The sequence below is a fragment of the Ptychodera flava genome, chromosome 22 (genome assembly GCF_041260155.1).
Source record: "Ptychodera flava strain L36383 chromosome 22, AS_Pfla_20210202, whole genome shotgun sequence".
NCBI classification, from domain to species: Eukaryota; Metazoa; Hemichordata; class Enteropneusta; family Ptychoderidae; genus Ptychodera; species Ptychodera flava.
Genome location: NC_091949.1, coordinates 32,736,626 through 32,757,535, shown reverse-complemented (window position 1 = coordinate 32,757,535; position 20,910 = coordinate 32,736,626). Strand labels below are relative to the sequence as shown.

At 34.9% G+C, this 20,910-nt stretch overlaps 1 protein-coding gene across 1 annotated transcript in view; it reads left to right on the top strand.

The window, feature by feature from the left end:
* The first annotated feature begins 599 nt into the window (after positions 1 to 599).
* LOC139123213 (bifunctional methylenetetrahydrofolate dehydrogenase/cyclohydrolase, mitochondrial-like) overlaps positions 600 to 20,910 on the top strand; it is a 37,838-nt gene continuing 17,527 nt past the window's right edge. The window contains exon 1 of the mRNA XM_070689325.1: positions 600 to 753. Coding sequence (XP_070545426.1) covers positions 659 to 753 — 95 coding nt within the window. The 5' untranslated portion in view covers positions 600 to 658. The remainder of the gene's footprint in view (positions 754 to 20,910) is intronic.

Below are 20,910 nucleotides of genomic sequence, written 5' to 3'. Positions count from 1 at the left end.
GCTTATCAGTATCAGAACTCACATCATGAATATGGAGAGGGTTCAGGTTTGTCATAAAAGACAGTAAAAGATATAATGGTAGAATTTAAATTCCATCCAATAGCGCATAAATTCAGTTTTCACAACTTTCCAGAATGTGAAAATAATTGTCAACCCTTGAAACCTTATTAAAATATATGCTTATAGGTGAACTGTAGTCTTCAGAAAGTACAAATGATATGTGTAACGATTTAAAGGCAGTTGGTTCTCAGAGATATTCTTAGGATATGATGTTAGAAAGCAGCTAGAATTTTGCTGTTCTGCCTACAAATAATACCAGCGTTATTCCTGACATTTATTGATTGTAGAATGTAGTGTTAAAAAAGAAAGCGTGAAATTCATTCATAAAATAAAATGGAAACAACTCGATGGTATGGAAAAATACTGTTGTATATTCTGCCATTTACTGAAATACTTCTACCTTACTGGGATTTTTGTGCGTTGTTGCATTGCACGCATGTGATATGCGAGATCCCGGAGGAAAGAACGTCGGGTTTGCGATGTAGCGCTAGAATCATTATTATTCTAGGGGGTCTTCAAGTCGCAAATTTTCAGCTATATGAGGAGTCTTTACTGCGGTTTCATTCATACCACATCTGGTAGCAGACGACCACGAAGGATGGCAGTATCGTCTCCGTTTTGCCGCGTTTTTACCAGATTCTGTCGATCATTGAGCAGTGCAGCATTGAAACCAGCTCGAGAAGTCCAACAAAGGTAAGATAAACTGAACGCTTGTAACGTTTTCACTTTTTAAACGTACGTCACTTTGGTTCGATTTGTTTGTCGTTGACTGATTTCACGCGCGTGTCGCGTGAAATAACTTTACTACGCTGAAGTTGCATATATTCGCAACTGTTAGGACGTTTACGTCTGAACTGTCCCTTCGATCGTGTGTTTCGGCGAGTAACGGTGATATTTTATAGAGCCCGACAGCTATCAACCAACATCACATGAGAGTTTAAACATACGTACGCCGGCCGACAAGATGATGTAACCGTACTAAGAGCACATCCCTTACGGTGTAAAATACTCGTACCTACCTTTCAAGATAGTTAAAACTGACTTTAAACTTTCACTTTAATCATAATGCTAAGGTTTATTAGAAAAGGTCGTCGATCCGGGCTTACATTTGCAGAATTTACAGAATTTTGGAGTGTTTTCCCAGTAAGTAGTGAAGGTACTCATTTCATTGTCACTTTGACTTATCCCAGAGTCAGACCGCGGCAGGCCGGCTGTCATGATGTGATCGGTTTGATAGTTGATATTGTCGGGTCCCAAGACACCCAGTTATCTCCGCAATTTTCCTTCTTCGCCAGGTCAACCTATACATGTAGTTAATCTTCGTCTTCTCTTTACTCCACCACTGTCTCTAATCTCCACAACATTTACAATAGCTTTCCGTGCTGATTATTGAATCAGATAAAAAAAAGGACTGCGAGTGCAAGTTTCTTGTTCTGGAGCTCCGTACCGGATTTAGGATTTGTCTGGGATGGATCCTTCGACGCGTCAGTGGTTTTGAGCGAACTGAATTTTCTTTCTCTATCGTGACCATTAGATACGTGCTAAAGTAGAAACTTCGTAGATTATAACCCGCTTACTTGAAAACTGCAGTTTATTAATTTGGAAAGTAAAATTACCTTCAGAAATATACTCGCAGTGCGACTCCGTTACCTATCAAAAGCGATTGTACTCACTCGAATTCTGGGCCATTCTGTTTTTATAAAGACCGTCGCGAACTAATTCGTCATGTTTTGTTAAATTAAAACATCTATATAATATATTAATAAATATTAAAGTGAAGTACGAATATCATATAGTAGCTCACGGTCCCGCGTGTGGATAGCTGCGGTGTAAGCTTATACGACCAGTACCACGATGGATGGTGGCGAAGCAGGTCTTATGGCACTATCGAGTATCGTATACATTGTAAAATGTGAACCAGTGGCTATTCCTGTCAATTCCAATTTCTATGGCCAAAGGCAACTGAATAGTGGAATTTTAAGTGCAGCATGGGAGAATATTGGAACTAAAATGTAGGATGATGCAATGTCATCACCGGTATAGCTAACACGCAGCGCCCACACGTATGCTACGGTATACTACTACTAGCAGCGTGGTATGTTAATGCAAGTGTAATTTGCAAACAACAAGTTTCTCAATCGGTATTTAAATTTGAAAGTGGTGATGCAATAAGGTAAATGACGTGTGCACTTTTACTTAAGCCTCGCCATGGCTGTAGCGCACAAGTGCTGCTATTCTGATTTTATATATGTGGGAATTCACTTTGAAGAGCTGAATAAGCAGAATCAACACCTACAGCTTCTGAGTAAACTAAATAATCTGAGATTTTAAGGCACAATTTACTTTCAAAGAAAGATGATAGGGATAAATTTTGGGTATAACCTATGGAAAGGTAGTACGGTCAAGTTAAATGTGTAATAAAAAGGAAATTAAGCAAAAACCGTAGTTGCAGACAATACATGATATTTGGGTGCAATGCTCAAAATATTGCAGGAATAGCTATGCGCTAGGCCGCAGGCGAGTTCTATTTGAAACAAATTGTACCCTATTCGACTATATACCTGCCAACGAAGGGGGGTATTGCTCTATTATTATATCAACATTTGTGTTTATAGCATTAAAAGCTGTTTCCTCAGTAGTTTTAGCATGAAAAAATGAAAAAAATGGAGAAAGCAAAGTATAACATGTCATTCGTCGTTGAACGAATATTTGTACTCAGCTATGGCTGTAAGCCAAATGCTCCAATACAGCACTTCTAAGAGCAACATTCTTAACGTCTGCTAAATCCATGTATTTCATCATTTTTTTAGTTTTAATGGCAATTTTTCCTGCTGTCAAAATGCTCTCTATCTCTGCATTATGCTGCAATGCTAGTACAGATGCCCATTCTAGCCCTGGCAAATCAGTTCTTACCACAGCAAGCATGAACTCTCATCCAATCAGAACAACGCATTGGCATGACTGACATGCTGATATCACAATTAATCCTTAACAACTGTAAAAATTGAAATTTTAAACACAAATAAAAATTTCAATCACGATTCAGGATACAACTTTACAGAGAAACAGTGTTAAATAATAAACTAAAGCCATTCTCACTTTTTTCTTGCTATTCAAACATAATGATGTGAGATTGAAATCAGCTGTTAACGGCTCACAAAAAGTTGGAATTGAGGCAGCAACAGAGCTACGATTCATTAATTTTATACCAGGGCAACATTTAAACATGAATATTGCATTAAACATTTATAGGACATACTACCCTACTGAAACAACTTAATCGAAAAGAAACTGTTCATTTCAGCAGATTGTTGTGTCACTACTATGGTCTCCATTCAAATTTTTAATCTGTCGAGTTACATACATTTTTTTATTAAATTAATGGCATTATTTTTTGCACAATGGGTAATGTTCGTAACAGCTATCACCACACCCAGTGTTTGTTAATAGAAACTAAATGTACAGGCATTTGTTTTGATTTTGCCAAAGTTTTCATGAGCGATAATTAAGTTGGCAAATATAACAAGGCTTTCTCATTTACTTAATCCTTGTCTAGAACCACTCCGTAGTTTTTGTATGGTACGCAAAAACTTTCGACTAGTGTCATGCTTTATCTTCTGTGAAAGCAGTAAAACTGCTCATTTTTACTGTGAAAGGACTCAAGTCTAGAAAAATTACGCCCCTTAAAGTCAATTGCTAAATTTGTCCCTCTCGTAATTTGCTATGAGTGCCATGGAAGTTACTTCATTTTTATATATTACACCAAATTATGGCACGGCATGGTCTATACCGTTAGTACGTACACTAAGTCAGCGCCATCTGAATGAGTTACATGTAGATGCGAGTTAAATAATAATTTCTCTAGAGAAAGACTGGAGTCCATTGACAGTCAAATGGGCAGTTTTATGACTTTAACAGAAAATCAGGATACTAGATGTAAGTTATGGAATACTATCAAAACTTAGGAAAGGTATAGACAATTTTACTTGGCTTTGTCCATGTAAATCATTGTAAATATAATGGGGAGGGTAGCAGTAATGCTACGACAGTTCATTATAGCCATACCTGTATTCCGGAAACTGTGTGAAAAATCTACAGTCAGTTCTCTTGTAAATCTTAACATTACCGCGAACAAACACATGTTGAATTCAGAGAAAAAGCAGGAATGGATACCATCTACGGCAGAGTTTTGACAACCTAATATGAATACAAATATTGTAAGAAAAATTATCGGTATGTATGAAAAATTCTGTCATTACTTTAACAATAAATGCACAGATACATTGATACACAGAGTATCTTTGAATTGCTGAAATAGATAGCTTTTATTTTATGTGTAGCTTTTTCAAATCATATATTTTCATTTGCTTCAACTGTTCATTAGATTTGTCTGTTGTGTAAAGTTTACATCAACCATTCAACATCCATACAACAGGTCAATATTGATTTTCTATAGATTTGAGATTTAGACGAAATTAGTGGATGCATGAGTAAAACAAATATATATTTTTGCTGTGGAAGAGTCCAAAAATAAATACGTTGAATAAACAAATGAAATATATTTTCTGAGAGAAAATGTAGATGAGTCATTTGAGAAAAATTGTAGTAAAAATGTACAGGCACAAGCTCATCAGCAAGAAGTTTATTCATATTCGGAGGCCACACCATTCTTGGCAAATGTATGAAATATTTTAAAGAACAATCATATAGTATTATGCTCAGTGGCCACAAAGAACTAGTCACATGGACATTCACATGATCAGTTGGGTTTTTTATCTCATCACTTGAATTCTAATCTTTTCATGTAAAACTAAAAAGATATACATCTTTCTATTTTTAAGTAAACAAATATCTGAAATCCAAATAGTGAAAAAAGGAGTTGCCAAAAATAACTTTAAATATTGCAAGTCAGAATAGAATAGATATTAGATTTGATTTGATCCGTTGACATGGTGACTGGGATGAATTGAGTTTTCTCATCAGTTCTTTCTTCTCATTCAAGCTTTTTTTGCATCAAGTCAAAGCAGATCTTTCCAATCAATACAATATCGACTGTTGACAGTCAAGTGTTACAACACCAAAAACGGCCAAAAAGAGGAATTTAAACGACTTTTGAAATGAAGATTGTACTGTGATATTGAAGTTACTGGGTAAATTCTCAGTTTGCCGAATGTTTCTGTGGATAGTAACTTAAGGCAGTTATTGAAATGGTAGAATTTATCGTCAAGTGGTTAAGGAAGAGAAAGAGTTTTTGTTTTGTTTTTTGTCCGAATTCCTTTTTTTTTTATCGTTTAGAGTCAGTTAATAATTTTCATATCGAGAAGGTCTCAGTCTCTCTCAATATAAATTTTTACTGTACCCGTATTTTCATGTCAGAATGAGATGGTTTCCATCGCAGCCATTGTATGCTATGGTACATCATTACTTGCATACTGTACTACCATCAGAGAGAGCTGTGAAATATCGACCAGGATAGTAAATGCCTTCAGGCAAAGAATAACATGCTATTTCTGTCAAACTTTAATAATCTTTTATGACTGTATTTACATCAATAACTGTTACAGTAATTAAATAATATTGAATAGAGGTTTGTTTTCATTACATCACAGCTTAAATGATTGGGATCAGTCAATTTACAACTATTCAGTAATTTTTAATGCCTTCCTAATTTGTTTCTTGGAATTATAGATTATGAGTTTCTAATTGAGGTGTATTTTAATTCGACAGTGAAAGGATTTTAACATATCTACTCATGAAATGAAGAAAAACTTTTGCAGCGGTGGATTTAATAGGTGGCTTCCAACAAAGTTGTTCCAGTACTACTACTGAGTATATACCAAGGCCAGGTGTATGTTTCAACTGATTTTGGCATTTATCCTGTGAGACTTTTGGTCTTTGCGTAAGAATACAATCTGTCCTTCAACATTGTAATTTATACGCCCTCTAATGAACGCTAGTGCAATCATACTGTATAAGATAACAGACAAAGAGATCTCCATGGGGGAAAAAATTGAGTTGGATGAGAAAAAGGCAAATCAAAAAACCATTACAGTCAGTATTCTCATCCCCAAACTCTTCACTTCTTCTCTGGCTTCAAGTCCCAGTGTTTGATTTCATGTTTCAATTATTTACTCACTGACAGGTTGTTACTGTCTCTGTACCTTATCTCACTGTGGATTAAGCAAAGCTAAAGTAAGAAATTTCCTTTGAATGTGAATTTCATCATAGCAATCTCCTCTTGTGGTGATTGCATGATTACGAGATCAAAAACGAATTGAACTAAAACTAACGTATATAAAGATGTGTACTAAAGAGACAATGTTCCTTTTATATGTAGTATATATTAATGAGCTTCCCCGAAATTTCACTGATAGCAAGTAGTGTTTCTTTGACCTTGTTAGCTGAGACTCTGAAAACTGTATTGAAACTTTTGAAAACTGCATATCAAGCATTATATTACCATGCCCTGTCCTTCGCATTTTGATTGGTCGAACTGAACCACGTGACTGACCACAAATACACAGTAATGGTTTGTTCACATGCCCGTGAATATGAATAATAAGATTAACAACTCAAAGTATCGTAACTTTACACCTCAAACGTAAATCATAATCAATCACAAAATAAAATGGAGCACTTGTAGGTCAAGTTGAGAAACTTTTTTCTGAAATCATCTCCGGATTTGCCAATTTTTTACAGCGCGCGTGACAGTGCGTCGCGTATTGCTCAGTTTCTGGGGCCCAGTTGTCGTTCGCTCCTGAAATTTTCGGAAATTTTGACGGTTTTCTTGGGTTCCCTGATAATATAATGGAAATAACAGACTCCGCTCTGACCATTAACGTTTATTTGTGGGCGCGGGCTCAAGGAAAGCCAAATTAATGGGCTCGGCAAGCCTCGCCCGTTAATTTTTGGCTTTCCTCTCGCCCTTGCCCACAAATAAACGTTAATGGTCAGCGCGTTGCCCGTTATTTCTATAATCTATCCATAAATCAACACTATCACCTCAAAAAAGACAAACATGGTCTGACATGAATTTCTATCAAGTAGTGGCAAATATCACATGCTTGTTGATATTTTGTTCAGCAACAACCAAACAATCATGATATAATCATGTTGTTTATTGTTCAGCGGCACAGATAAATTATATAAAAAACATTGATCAAGTGTAATTTAATAAAGCATTAATTTGAAAGATACCGTAAAGTGACTGATGAAACTGAATGTTGAATCAAAAGACTGAAACGTACAACTTTGTTAAAGGAGATGTGAACAGTCAGTATGAGGTTTTCAGGCAAAAAAGTGTTAGTTACACATCAGCAAGTATGACATTCAACCTCCATCCATTGATAGTTTTCCCCAGACGTGTAAAAACCTATCATATAAACAGGCTGTTAGAGGCACCGATACTCTTCTCAGCTGAATTCATTATCGAGTTTAACCATCTGTAACAGGTGAAGACAGCAGAGTCAGGACCTTGCAACGCAAACACTCTCTCTTTCCTCAAGAAAAATCAATGATAAAAACTACTCAAGCTGAATTTATGGCTGTTGGAAGTCTCATTTAATGACTGTATGAGAATAAAAGGAGTAAATTCAATGGAAGAAATGTAGTCAAATTACAGTTTGGAGAACTGTAATTACAGTTTGGAGTTTTTATCTTCCAAAGAGCATCCCTGGAAATGACTGATTTGGATGTGTAGAGAATTAATTATTTGCTATGCAATTTTTGCAGGTATATTTCAGTCACTCATAAAACTCAATATTTATATTACAGTACTTTCATGTTCTTTACAACTTTTTCCACTATTTTATGAATACGATTTACTTGCTGACAGATAATCTTGTTTGTTTCACACAAATATTTCTTCTTAAAACTTGATTTACAAATTTGTACATTTCCAAAATCAAATTTTTATTATGGAGGTTTATGGACGATGATGCTTGAAGTGCTTTCATCTGTGATATTGATTGACCCTACGATACTTGTACTAGTAAATATATGTTTGAAGTAATGAAGATGAAACTGGAATGCCACACTAAAATTTACATCAGCCGATGATATACCAAGTAGTTTACATTTTGGGATTTGGATTTTGGATGTATAATGTTTGTACAGTGTACTATCAAACAAAAACTATTTCTGTTTTTAATTAAGTCAAATCAAAATATGTCCCCGTAAAGCTCTGATAATATGCTATATGAGGATTAATTTATAGACAAGGCGGCTGTATAAACAAATATTAGGCTAACCAGTAGCTGTGCTTTGAGACTTTGACGCTGTTTTTTAACAGTCCTTGTATCACTAATACTGTAAAAAATGTCACACACTCAGTAAAAGCTAATATCAAGGTGAGTATATCAAACAGACATTCAAAATATGCTTAAATCTAAAGTCTGTGAAGGGTGGACTTAATCTATACTTTGATCTGGTGTATCACTGGCTTGCATTAGTTTTTTTTGTTCAATATACAGGTGCCATTAGGGGAAAAAGAACATCAAATTTAATGGCAAATAAAAAAGTCAAACAATTTCTCATCTATGAAACTGTAACTAGGGCCAAAAAGTTGTAAAACCTATACTATTTTTTGACACTTAAACTCAAAACTGCTTCCAACCTTGTGTAACTCTGAGGAGCAAAATTAAAATTTTGAATTTCATAATTACAAGGTGATGAAAACTTTGGTTACTCCATGAGCCCCCTCAGTGGTAGACCAAGAAGGTATAGTTTGAGAGTCTGAATATCTGTCCTTAGGGTGCATTCTTAATGACAATATTTCATGTGACAGAGTGTTGCTTTACCATCACACAGAATTGAAATTACTGCATTCCACCCTTTTAATACTATGATAATGCATGCTAACATTACTTGTATAACAACAAAAAATCAATTTCTGCTTTACCTGTATAAAAGCAACTCAAGGTCACCCATGTCAGCCTTGACTCTTAAATGGCATTCTTGTAAATGCTGCGATACCTGAGCTACAAACTCACCAACAGCCTAAAAGCATGAATGAAATTTTTTTGTCCTCTGTATGGACAGATGTTTATCACTCTTTGTGGACAAGAATGCCTGAAAAGCATACAGGTAGTCGTCATTTTCAGAGTCCATTTCGCACCAGTGCCGTATCAATAATCCAATGAAATGTATTTCCTGGGAAAATTAACAGCCAGCTTTTAAAAAAGTAGTTTAGATCCAATGCAGCATATGCACATTTTGTAATGAAGAAGTTTACAGCGTAGCAAACTGAAAACATTGTAGTACATACACCTCAATCAAATTATCTTAATCCACTCTTTCAGTCGTTTTGTGTCAGTTTGATTTTCAGCTTTGCCTGAGTCTACTGCACTAACATTTCCTTGAGATTTCATGCACCACTTAAGCATGTACGTTTCTTGTTCAATACTTTCCCTTAGGCTCTTTCATGTTGATTCAGATGCTGTCTGTTTCCATGAGTTCTTGCCACTCTGTGATTTCCCCTTAAAAGGAGCCAGTGTTAAAGGAAGTACAGCAATTAAAACCAAAAAAAAAGTGTGTGAGTATTTGATTCGAAGTGAGATTTCCCCATGCATCTCAATGTTAAAATCCAGTTTCTCTCCAAAAAGATAAGAAGGTTGGTAAAGTCAGCTCATTGATCTAGCTTAATTTCCCAAATTGAAAATTTTCTTGTATGCACAAGCTCTCAAACTGCACTTCACTTGTTTCAGTACTCCCTTTCATGTTCAAGAGCCTAGCTTGAGTTCCTGTGTCTCTCCTTCTTCCTGTTAATACTATATGTACAGTAAATTTAAGTGTTTACCATTGTCCCTCTGTTTAATGGGGAATTTTTATTTGTAGGTCAAGATGATGATCCCTTAACTACCAAAATTCTGTATAGTTTGGGATCTTGTGTAATGATGTCATAGATCGGCCTGACCAAATCAGCTGTGGTCCGATCTATAACCAGAAATTGGTTTTAAGGTAGAATGCACATCCCAGGGGCAGATATTCACACTATAAAACTAATTACAAAACTATACTTTATGGATCAACCACTTGTTGGATCCAAAGGATTCTTTTTCAAAAACTCGTGGCCACCGGTTTGTTTTTTGTGCAAATCAGCAAATTGATTATTCCCCTGGCCCAGAGAGTTAACACAGGCCCTGGGATAGCAGTCATACTGAATTTTAATTGTTGGTAAATATTGGGTAATTTATCTCCAAAGAAGTAATTTCTGCGGTGATCCTTGATTATTCTTGATTTCAAAAGGGATTGGTTTTATTAGTTCCCATTATGGAAATTTTAAGCAAAGGTATGTGCGTCTTTCAATTTCAAAGTGCTTACTAGCATAGAGCATTGTTATAATTAACTATACAGAACAGCTATAAATTGTAACACATATGTATGGAAAGTTTCCTTTTTCCAAGTTTGAGAGAAAGATAATGTTCAATGAAATCATCGCTAAATGGTCTGTGCATAAATACTGTGTCTGTAATCTGGAAGAGACATGTCTTTCCAGAAGTTGTGAGAAACAAGTATGTAAGAGCTTGAGCTCAGAAAACTGATATTTTGTGAAAATGCAAATTTTTAAGTTTGATGTCACCTTTGTCTAGTATGTATACCTTTTCTGAGAAAAATAAATATTTGAAAAATATATGAATCATGTATTGAAAATAATTGTATTCTTTTGCATTTATTTCAGACAATTACTGTACATAATTGTTTGTAAAAAATCTGTGAATCCTAATTCTTATTATAAATCAGTATGGTGAAATAATTAAGATGATAATGATTTCAACTCTAAAAGATACATATACAGAGATTTATAAACAGGTATCCATTTTCCCTCAACTTTCCTTGATTGTTGATTCTTATTTGATGTTACATACCAGGTGTTTGAATTATCATCCTCTACTAGACTGACAACTTGAGCATTACAAATTTAATGAATCCCTGTATGAACAAACTGACTTTACATTTCATCTGGTTCATAAATCTTTGCAGAGAACTGTTCAAGAGCATTTTTTGTTTCATCACAGTGGACATAGAGATTTACTGAAAAAATGAGTCAATTTAAAACAAATACAGGCTTTTTTCCATCCTTCGTGCCAACAAGGAAATGTCATTAGTGCTTATGTAGATAGCCATTAAAGTGCTTGAAAAGTGAAACGTCTTGTAAAGGTATAGTGGTATTGTATCAAGTGTTAGTGTGTGAGTGTGGAATTCCAGACGATAAATGTGTATTCATTTCCAAGTAAGGCACAACATTGATTTTACTCAAGTCTATTGTATTTTGCAGAGACAGACAGGGCCATCATAGAAGAAAATTACGGTCTGCAAATTTTTCACCCTTTTGCAAACAAGTCACAAGTGAAGTCACACTGAAATTTTCATTTGTAGTAATTCTTTTATCGATTGTAGTAAAATTTCCCATAACGTTTTCTAGGTTACCGGAATACTGTGATTTATAAGGTGTTAGCATAATTTTAATGAATGGGAAAGGCCAAGGAAAACCTACTATTCCATAAAAATTCCATTGAAATCCTAAAGGAAATTTTAATATTGAATTAAATCTAGTTAGAATAAATTACATAAAACTTTCTAGACCATGAGAAATGTGTCGTAGGTCCTTGTAAAATAAGTGTATGAGAGAACCGACCCAGCTAAGTAGTTCATGCAGTGTACTCACCACATACTTCATATTTTCTGAATGTAACATTGCTCTCTCCTCTCTTTCTCTCTCTCTCTCTCTCTCTCTCTCTCTCTCTCTCTCTCTTGCTGGCTCACTTTCTTGCCCTGCATGTTCTCATTTCAGCTCATAGAAAATAATAAGATAATGCTAAATAAGTTTCTGTTATAATCAATGATTAAAGATTGATTATTGGCAAAGTGATGTGGCTTGCAGTGGTGTAAGAAAACAATAAGTGCTTAGTTTCAATCCCCTGCAATTGTATCTTGGTCATCTTGGTTATGGAGAGACAGCAATGGATATAGGGATCAAATGGTAGTGTAGTAATATAAGTGAACCTAATACTAGAAGTCTCCCTGTATAATTCAGTATTGAATCATAAATTTAACAGATTTGGTTGAGTTACAAAGTGGTTCATTGCAGTAATTAACAGCGAGCAAACTGGCAAAATGTAGCATAGCATTTTTAATGCGTTTATTTCTTATTATTTGTTCAATAGTTGTTAATTTTACAGTAACAGCTAAGATAAAGAATTTGTGGGTAAATCACCCTGTGGCCATCAAGTCACCATTTTTATGTCAATAATGTGTCTGTGGGAATGTTTTCAGTCGTTGTTGAAATAAAATGTCTGTGAAGTAACTTGAATATAACATGAGAAACGTACATTCATTGATCATTTAAATTAGCTAAAGGCAAAAAGATGCCAAAGAAAAGCAGCGAAGGAAATAAGCGGATTTACTTTTCTTTTCAACTCACAAACTGAATAGAAAGGAATAGAAATTGGGATTCATGTGTATTCACTATTCCATGTTGATATTTCTGTTGAAAGATTTAAAAGTTCACCAATGTTTCTTAAAATTTCCAAAATACAAAGTAATCATGTGTATAGACAAGTTTATTTACCACACTATGCCGATGTGTTCTTTTCAGATCTCAATACCTTACATTTAGTGGGCACTTTAATGCCAGAGCAAATTGCAGGCAGCTCAAACAAATGCATGATCATGAACTTCCCTTCAACATTCAGTATGATAATATTTGTTTTATGCTGGAAAATCTGCAGCCTAGATTCTTGGTTCAAGGAAATGCTTTGATGCTAGGTTCCATATTCAAAGCTGTGATCAATCTCAATGAGTCCAGCAATCATCAATTTTGAGATCACATTTGAATGCCATAATGCCAGTGTTTTTTAGTTAATTTGGGGAGGAGAGTGGAAAATTTGCATTTGCAATATAAGGGCTGTTAAATATAAGCTTTTTAAGGAATCCATTGTATATTTTTAATCTAACGGTTGTGCAACTTAAAGTGAGAATGATATGGCATAAGCTGAACTGAGAGACTTGCCTGAATCTGAAACCTGTAGTAGATAAAACACCAGCTTGCCGCCATCAGCATACTTGAAGAAAAATGCATTAAACTCGTATCTGCTAAATGACATTATAGTAATTCCCTGCTGTCTAAAAACACTCTTCACAAATACTCTTGTGATATTGTCTAATACCTAAACATACATGTGAAGATGTTCGTAATGTCGCCTCAATGTTTCCGTAGGAAGTTTCAGAAGGAAAAAAACTTGTAGAAAGTGGGACTGACCAGCTGGGAATATCTGTGCACAATTTCAATCTTAATTCACGGATGAAGACACATTATTGCACAAACAGTAAGAATAAAAACCTTATACCATAATCATGTTTACCTAAAATTGTAATAATTCTGTGAAATTGCTATAAACAGTGTGTTATTCCCTGTATATGTCTCCCTTCTGAAATTATTTGCCATAAATTCATTTTTGATTAGCCCTTACAATATTAAACTATTCATGGAATATACTGTATCCATGGCAATTGTGATTGCGAAATGTGTAATTACATTTTGTGGTATAGTGTTAACCAAGAAATTTCAATATCTGAAAACAGATGCAAACAGAACTCACAAATTTGAAATATTTCATCACAATATTTATTTTTCATGTTTAGGGTTGCTATGCTGTTACCATGAGAGCATTTTGAAATTGTTTTCAACTTTCTTAAAGTAAAGTGGAAACTAGCTCTTTTGCTGAAGTCTCTCATTAAAAACATAATGGTATTAACCCTAGCAACCTGCAAAAGAAGGTCAGTTCAGGCCTTTTATATTTCCCATTAGGTAATCAGTTGTTCGCTCAAATTAACAAACACAAGCTAATGAAGATACAGTTGATTAAATCCCTCACAATTTTTAATATTATATTTTATGTCATCGTTTTCCTGATGCTTTTCAGTCTACAAAGTTGTTTTCAATGAGGATTTGCATGCTATCCATAATTTTCCTGTATTAAAGGCCAACCGTATCACAGAGAATGATACGATAAGGACAAATTGTGACAGTAAAAACATTGGCATAGACAAGTCTTCAGGGATGAAACTATCATGCAAATGACACTCTAAATGCATGACCTGAAATATTTCACAAAATCCCAATCATAAGCAAGTTTTTGAAATAAAGATATTTGTAAACGATGGTAAGAAAATATTTATTAATTTATTAAAAAAATTATTTAAGGTTCAATATATATGAATCATTGATGGTCTGTTCATTATAAAATTTTACCAACCACTGAGAACTTACTGTTGATACTCACTAAGTTGTTGATGAAATTGCTCTCTTAATCATGTGATTGCCACTGTTTCATTATGACTGTATAATTGTATAATTCAGTATTTAAAAAAATTAGTGTTCAATAGTTTTTGTTTTTCACTATTCAGTTCTCACTAATAAAATGCCCTCACATTTGTGCAACAATGTGGCAGGTCATTCTCACATTCCTGGCCGCTGGGAGTGCGGGATCGACGGTGTGGGAAAAATCGATCCCACACTCTCAGAAACCGTCCCACACTCTGCAGTAAATATTACACGAGCTCTGATTGGATGATAAACAGTCTGTTTTGTTCCAAGCGCAAAATGTTATCCAATGGCACGACGAGTAACACACGGACTAGAACTACAAAGTAAGCAGGTCAAAGTACAGTGGCACTCACTGGCAGACGACAGACTTGTCACGATTTTGGATAATGTTGTACGTGTCCAATGTGAATTTAACGCATTTTGTGGTCATGTGAGAAAAAGAATCTCACACACCAAGGACCTGGGATCAGATTTCTCACACTCGTTTGGGATATTTTGTCTCACACTCGCCTGCGGCTCGTGTGAGACAAAATATCCCCAACTCGTGTGAGAAATCTGATCCCAGGTCCTTGGGGTGTGAGATTCTATTATTCCCAGGAGCATTTTGTCCGAATATGGGCAATCACCTGCATTTCTGAACTACCTTGAATTTGTGTACTACTTGTGTTTCTATCCAAAAATGTTCCATTTGTAAATGAAGCCAGCAGGAGATAAAAAAAACGACTCTGATCATAGTGGTGATAGGTAAGCTGGCAACATTGGTTGATATTTCTGAAAATAAGAGCAAATTTTTACGTTGCCACATTACAGATGATCTCTGCCTTTTTGAACGACAAGGAAGAGAATAATAATTACACTGAGTGTGATTGCAATGCACAATACGTAAGCCAAGTCATCACCCTCACTCAGCTACCAGTACATCATTTCACCACAAAATGGTTACAAAATTCATCTTTGGGGCATCACGTTTTTTTGATGATCAGATCTCGCTGTCTGTTCAATATGATTTACTGTAAGTTACATCACCCTGTTCTTCTTCTTTGGCATTCTTTGTTGCTGTATGAGTTCTGCAGGTAAACAAATGATGTCTTTACGTATCAGCAACGGGATACAGCTATTGTTTTCTGAAAACTTGACACAAGTGGCGATAAATTTTTGATACTGCAAACATAATTTGTATCTTCAAAAATACGCTAAATAATATTTTAACTATATATTTATCATACTATATCATAAAACCTTTTTAAGGGCTTTCGATACAGGTGTTGCAGTCACCCTGGCCATACAGTGTACCAGCCCTCACATGCTTGGACTGTAAACATTAGTGTAAACTTTGAGATGCTGCCAAAACGCTACATTAGCAAAATCTAACATTAAGTTTCAAACACAGATAGGCACACATATTGTCCTGTTTTGCAATATCAAGTAACTATATCAAAGAATCAGACATACAGTATGTAAAATGCCACATGCATTGACGGTCAGGAAATTCACACACACATCAGACAAAGATGGATTTTAAAAATTACCCATAATTCACATATGACATTCCTTCTGAACTGAGACCATTAATAACATCCTAATTTTACACATTCAAATGTGTCAACATAGTCAATGTAAAGTATTAGAACCATGTAATCAGTATTTTCCTAAGATCAATTGCAGATATTCACCTTCGTGTAATATGTTTTATGCAGTAATTCAACCACTGAATGCAAATTAACGTTTGCATCTTCGTGGCAAAGCAATCCATTGTCACTATCAGTCATTGCTTCAATTAATCTTTTTGTCTAAAGAGAAAAATTGGATTCTTGAACATTATATTGGAATGTTTCAAAGCAATAAGTAACAAAATCCATTCTGTGAGTGTTTGTATACATTTGTAGTGACAAGATACATTACCACAAGGTACTGACTGCTAAATTGCCTTTTTAACTATTGACAAAGCTTTTTGTGGGACTGTGTAAAATGGCTTTTCAAAGAGATGATCAGTTATACAAGTTGATGCAGTTTTAGCAGTGATAGAAGTCATCCTGCCCGAAAGGCTCTTGCTAAACGCTTCTGTTTTCCCAGTGTTTATCTTTAAAAGGTGATAAGTTAACTTTGTAATTCCGGCGTGATGTTTGCCTTCCAGCATCTTCCATGAATGCTAATGAGTTGTGTAGGCAGTTACTTTGTGACAGAGATGTTGGGAACTGATAAAAGTCACAGGCTTGGACTCTGAAAGTTTGCTGTGTTACTGTACACTGGTTGTACCATCCACGCTCTTATCCATAAATGAACAACAACTATTTTTTGGTTTCAGATTAATTTTATTCTGTATGATCTTATCAATCTAATAGTTGTCAACCCATTACTTAATGATAAGAATATTAATCTTAATTATTTTCACAGCAAGAAATAAATTAGAAGGTTTAAACAGTGAAACAGAAACTATATTCAATAAGTTATGCGAATTTAAAAAATGAGAAAAATAAAGATTTGCACTATAAACAAACTCCTGTATCATTAAAAGAAAATTATTGATATATCAGTATCATGGATGATAATTTCAGTCGCTGGAACTAAACTCTGACAAAGCAGGTAACTTAACACATTTAACAGATTTTATGCAAGTTTCTGAATTTTTGCACAAAGGAAGTTGGCAGATAACATCAGTTTCACATGATATGCATATATGTCACTCAGTTATTGAGAGACATTCCTTTACAGAACCTTTTCAGTCAATCTGACTGAAAAATTGATTTCTGCAATATTTCTATCAACGCTGAAGAAATACATAATGACATTTTTTTATCCTCTGTAAATCCCAATTACTGGTTAATTATTTACTGTGCCATTTTCATTATTTTTTATGGCTTGCTTCCTTTGGTTGGTCTGATATTGGTCTATTTTTGTGACAACAATGGTCTATCCTGGTGGGTCAAAGGTCAGTGATCCAAATTACGAAGCTTAAACCCTCAGCTTGCATCCTGGATTTCTTTCAGGTGAAGTTCTTTATTATGAAATCTACCCATGAAATAAACATGAGGAGTTTGAATGATGGCAATTTACATAGAAATAGATTGGAAGATGGGCAATCAGTGTAAAATAAATTACTTTTGATCATATCTGTGCGAAGCCCTTGTTGGATTTCCCTTTGATGTCTTCAATGTTAACTGAAAATAAGACTAGAAATCCAAAAAGGGCGAGCGTTATTGAAATAATGAAACTAGTGAACAGAAGTTTTATGCTGAACATTGTCACTTTGAGAGAGAAAGCATGCTTCATTAAATTCTTAGATTTCTCAGAAATATGCTACGTTTTGATATTTGTCAGTGAAAAGACATGAAAATCAGATGCCATTTGCAAGAAAATGGATTTCCACCTTATCTTATCATTACAGTAGCATGCTACAGTATAGCATGCGCTCAGGTGACAGAATAAAGTCGGCATAGATTGGAATTATCATTTCTCAAGGGGCGTCATATGTGATTTCCTACAATCTGAACGTGCTTATGCTAGAATTATACTACCATAAACAAAGAGCCAAAAAAAAATTTTGTGAAGGCGTTTTTATTTTCAAGGCTTTGCGCACAGACGCTCTATAAGAAATAATGCAGTCATTTTGTGGGGTGGATTCCATACCTCGGAAAAACTGCACATGATACAAAGTCTAAAATCAACCCCTTATCAATGAACATAAATCAGAAAAACAGAGAAGGGAAAGTGATTATTCCAAATTTATCTCTTTTAAATATGAAGGGAAGAAGTGATCAGTGTTCAAGTACTATGAAACGAAAGGGACAAAACAAGAGAAGATGAATTTCTGCAAACATGATGATACTAATATGCTCAGGGAACAGAGACAGGTCACTACACCCACACTATTGAATTTGAATTTACCCTACTATTTGAAACTGTGATTATCACTTCTCTCTGAAACAAAATATTAGTAAAACCAGGAAAAGAGAAAGTTCCAAAGGTATGGTATCTATACTGCTAACTAACATGGAAAAGGTTGAGTGAGAACAGAAACCTTGTATAGTTTCATTTTCCAAAATACAAGTTAGTGCTGACGTGTACATCAGCATCTATGTTTACCAGCATTTAAATAAAACTAACGAAAGACACATTTGGAAAATCAAAAGGTGTAAACTCAACTGATATTGAAAAATTTGGATGCATGTATAGCTGAATGTGGAAGAAAGCAAAAACCAATTTTTTTCAGAGAATTCATGACTTACAAATTTTGTTTTAATTCAATTATTTTTGAAGGTAATCATACAGCAAAGAATATGAAAATATGCCACTAGTGTCAGGTGGTTGTCTTGCCCATGATCCATTACAGAATCACTTAAAATTCTATTCTGCAAGGTTGAACTTACCAGGCATATTCAAATTTAACAGGGTTGCAATAGCTGTTACAACTCACTTAAAATCTGCTCAGGACTGGCATAGGCTATTACCTGACCATTTAGCACATCATTAGATCTACAGGCACCGATTATGTACATAGATAACATCCAATTTGGATAAATGTCTATCTGGTTGACTTGTAATGGCAGGTTTTCAATCTCCAGTTTATTTCCTTTTAGAGTTATAATGATACTCAGGGAAAGATTAGAAGTGATAGAAATGCAATGAAACTCATGGTGTATCAATTTAATTGTACTGATATTGAAATCCACTTTAAACATATATTTGGGATTGGGCAGTGGTATTTATAAGACTGTAACACAAACTTTTTAGCTGTAAAAGTTAGGTAAAATGTTTGTAATATGCTTTCAACATCTGTGTTTTGCACGTTTTTCAGCACCTTTGTAATCAAGTAAGCTATTACCCAACATAAAGGCATTTCTATGTTAAGTTTATGCATAAGATAAACCATTCAGTAGATACTAACCAGTTAGGTTTGTGAAGGTATAATTTCTCCTCAATAAAAATGTTGTCTTGTCTTTCAGAAATTTAACAATTCTCATCTCCTCACAAAGCCAATCGCTGTGATGGACTTCAAGTATTGAAATACAGTTGTCTTCAAATTTTAGAGAAGCTGCTTATCGTCTTTCCATATACAGCAAAATTTGTTTCATAGCTGAAGATTGCGAAGTTTTATGGCTGTTTATTACAGATACCCCATACTTTCCGTTTTTAAGTTTATAGCAAAAGGAAATTCCATCATCAAAAAAAGTAAGCGTCTAGCGGTATTGAAATTATAGCACAAATTCCACCACATCCAGTCAATAAAGGTATTCATCTCCAATGAACTCTAATAACCTTTATTAATACTTGGTGAACAGGTCATTAACACTTTCACCGCGGGAGGGCGCATTCTGCGCCAACGGCCAGACTGCGGGAGGCGCGTAAACGCGCCAAGAACGTACGCGTTTATATGCGTTCCATATACGTTGGCTTTGTTTGATCTACATCATGTTTGTTGACTATTTCCTCAAGCCTAGCGTAGTATACGAGGTAGAGGTCAAACCTAAATGAGCATGCGCGCCAAATTTGTAAACAAATGCCGCCATATTCGGTCATTTCTCGGCCGTGATTTGTAAGTATCGTGTGATCGGTTGTTGTTTTTTCTCTCAGAGGTATTTAAAAATGGCGATGCGGGCACAGTTTAACACCGACAAAGACCTTGAGCATGTTTTTCTAGACACTAATAGAGGAATTGTCACTGATCTTGAAACTGAACTCGACGAGATGGCGGATGTCAAATTTCAAATTACAACTCTACTACAGAACTTGAATATGTTCCCAAACCAGTTGAGCAAACACAGAGATCGCAAGCAAGACAGTTACAGGAAGGTAGGCAATCTGAGCATGCGACAAAGTGCGACAAAGGACCGGTGACTGACATCACAAACGTTGATGGGATATCCTGTGGATGTTGTACGACATCAATCTATCAATGACAATTACACATCGGACTGGCTACCAGTATATAAGCTTAATAGAACATAGCTCTCTTTTGAATGTCAGATGATACCTGTTGTTCGAAGATGAACTTGTAATAAATATGCATATTAATCTCATTTACGTGGAATATGTTTTAGCGTATGTGTTCCTCCTACTGAATTGGAGTTGATAAAACGTAAGTGGTAATTTTTAAAGTGTTACGCTGAGAAAAATACATTTATATATTGAAATAACAAAAAATGCATCATTTTTTGATTTTTTTGGTAAAATTCAATATGGCCGCCATGATCACGTGATCTTCAAGACGTGTCACATGACTTTTTGTGCATTTTTATGATGCTCTGTCATATTGCAATACTCACTGAAAAAATTGTCCCGAATACTCAAATAATTACAAAGATATAGCACATGCATGTAAATCAATATTTATAAGGCCATATACCCATAGAAAACTACGCACAGGAATGCATGTGTAAAAATTAATTACGCAGTGAACAGTGATTAATCGTATGCCGTAAAGATTATTGTGTAAATTTTAATGTGCTCTTAGGTATGAATTTAAGCACCTTACATATTTTCTTTCTACAAACCAATGTTTGCTAATGACTTTCAATTTCTGAAGG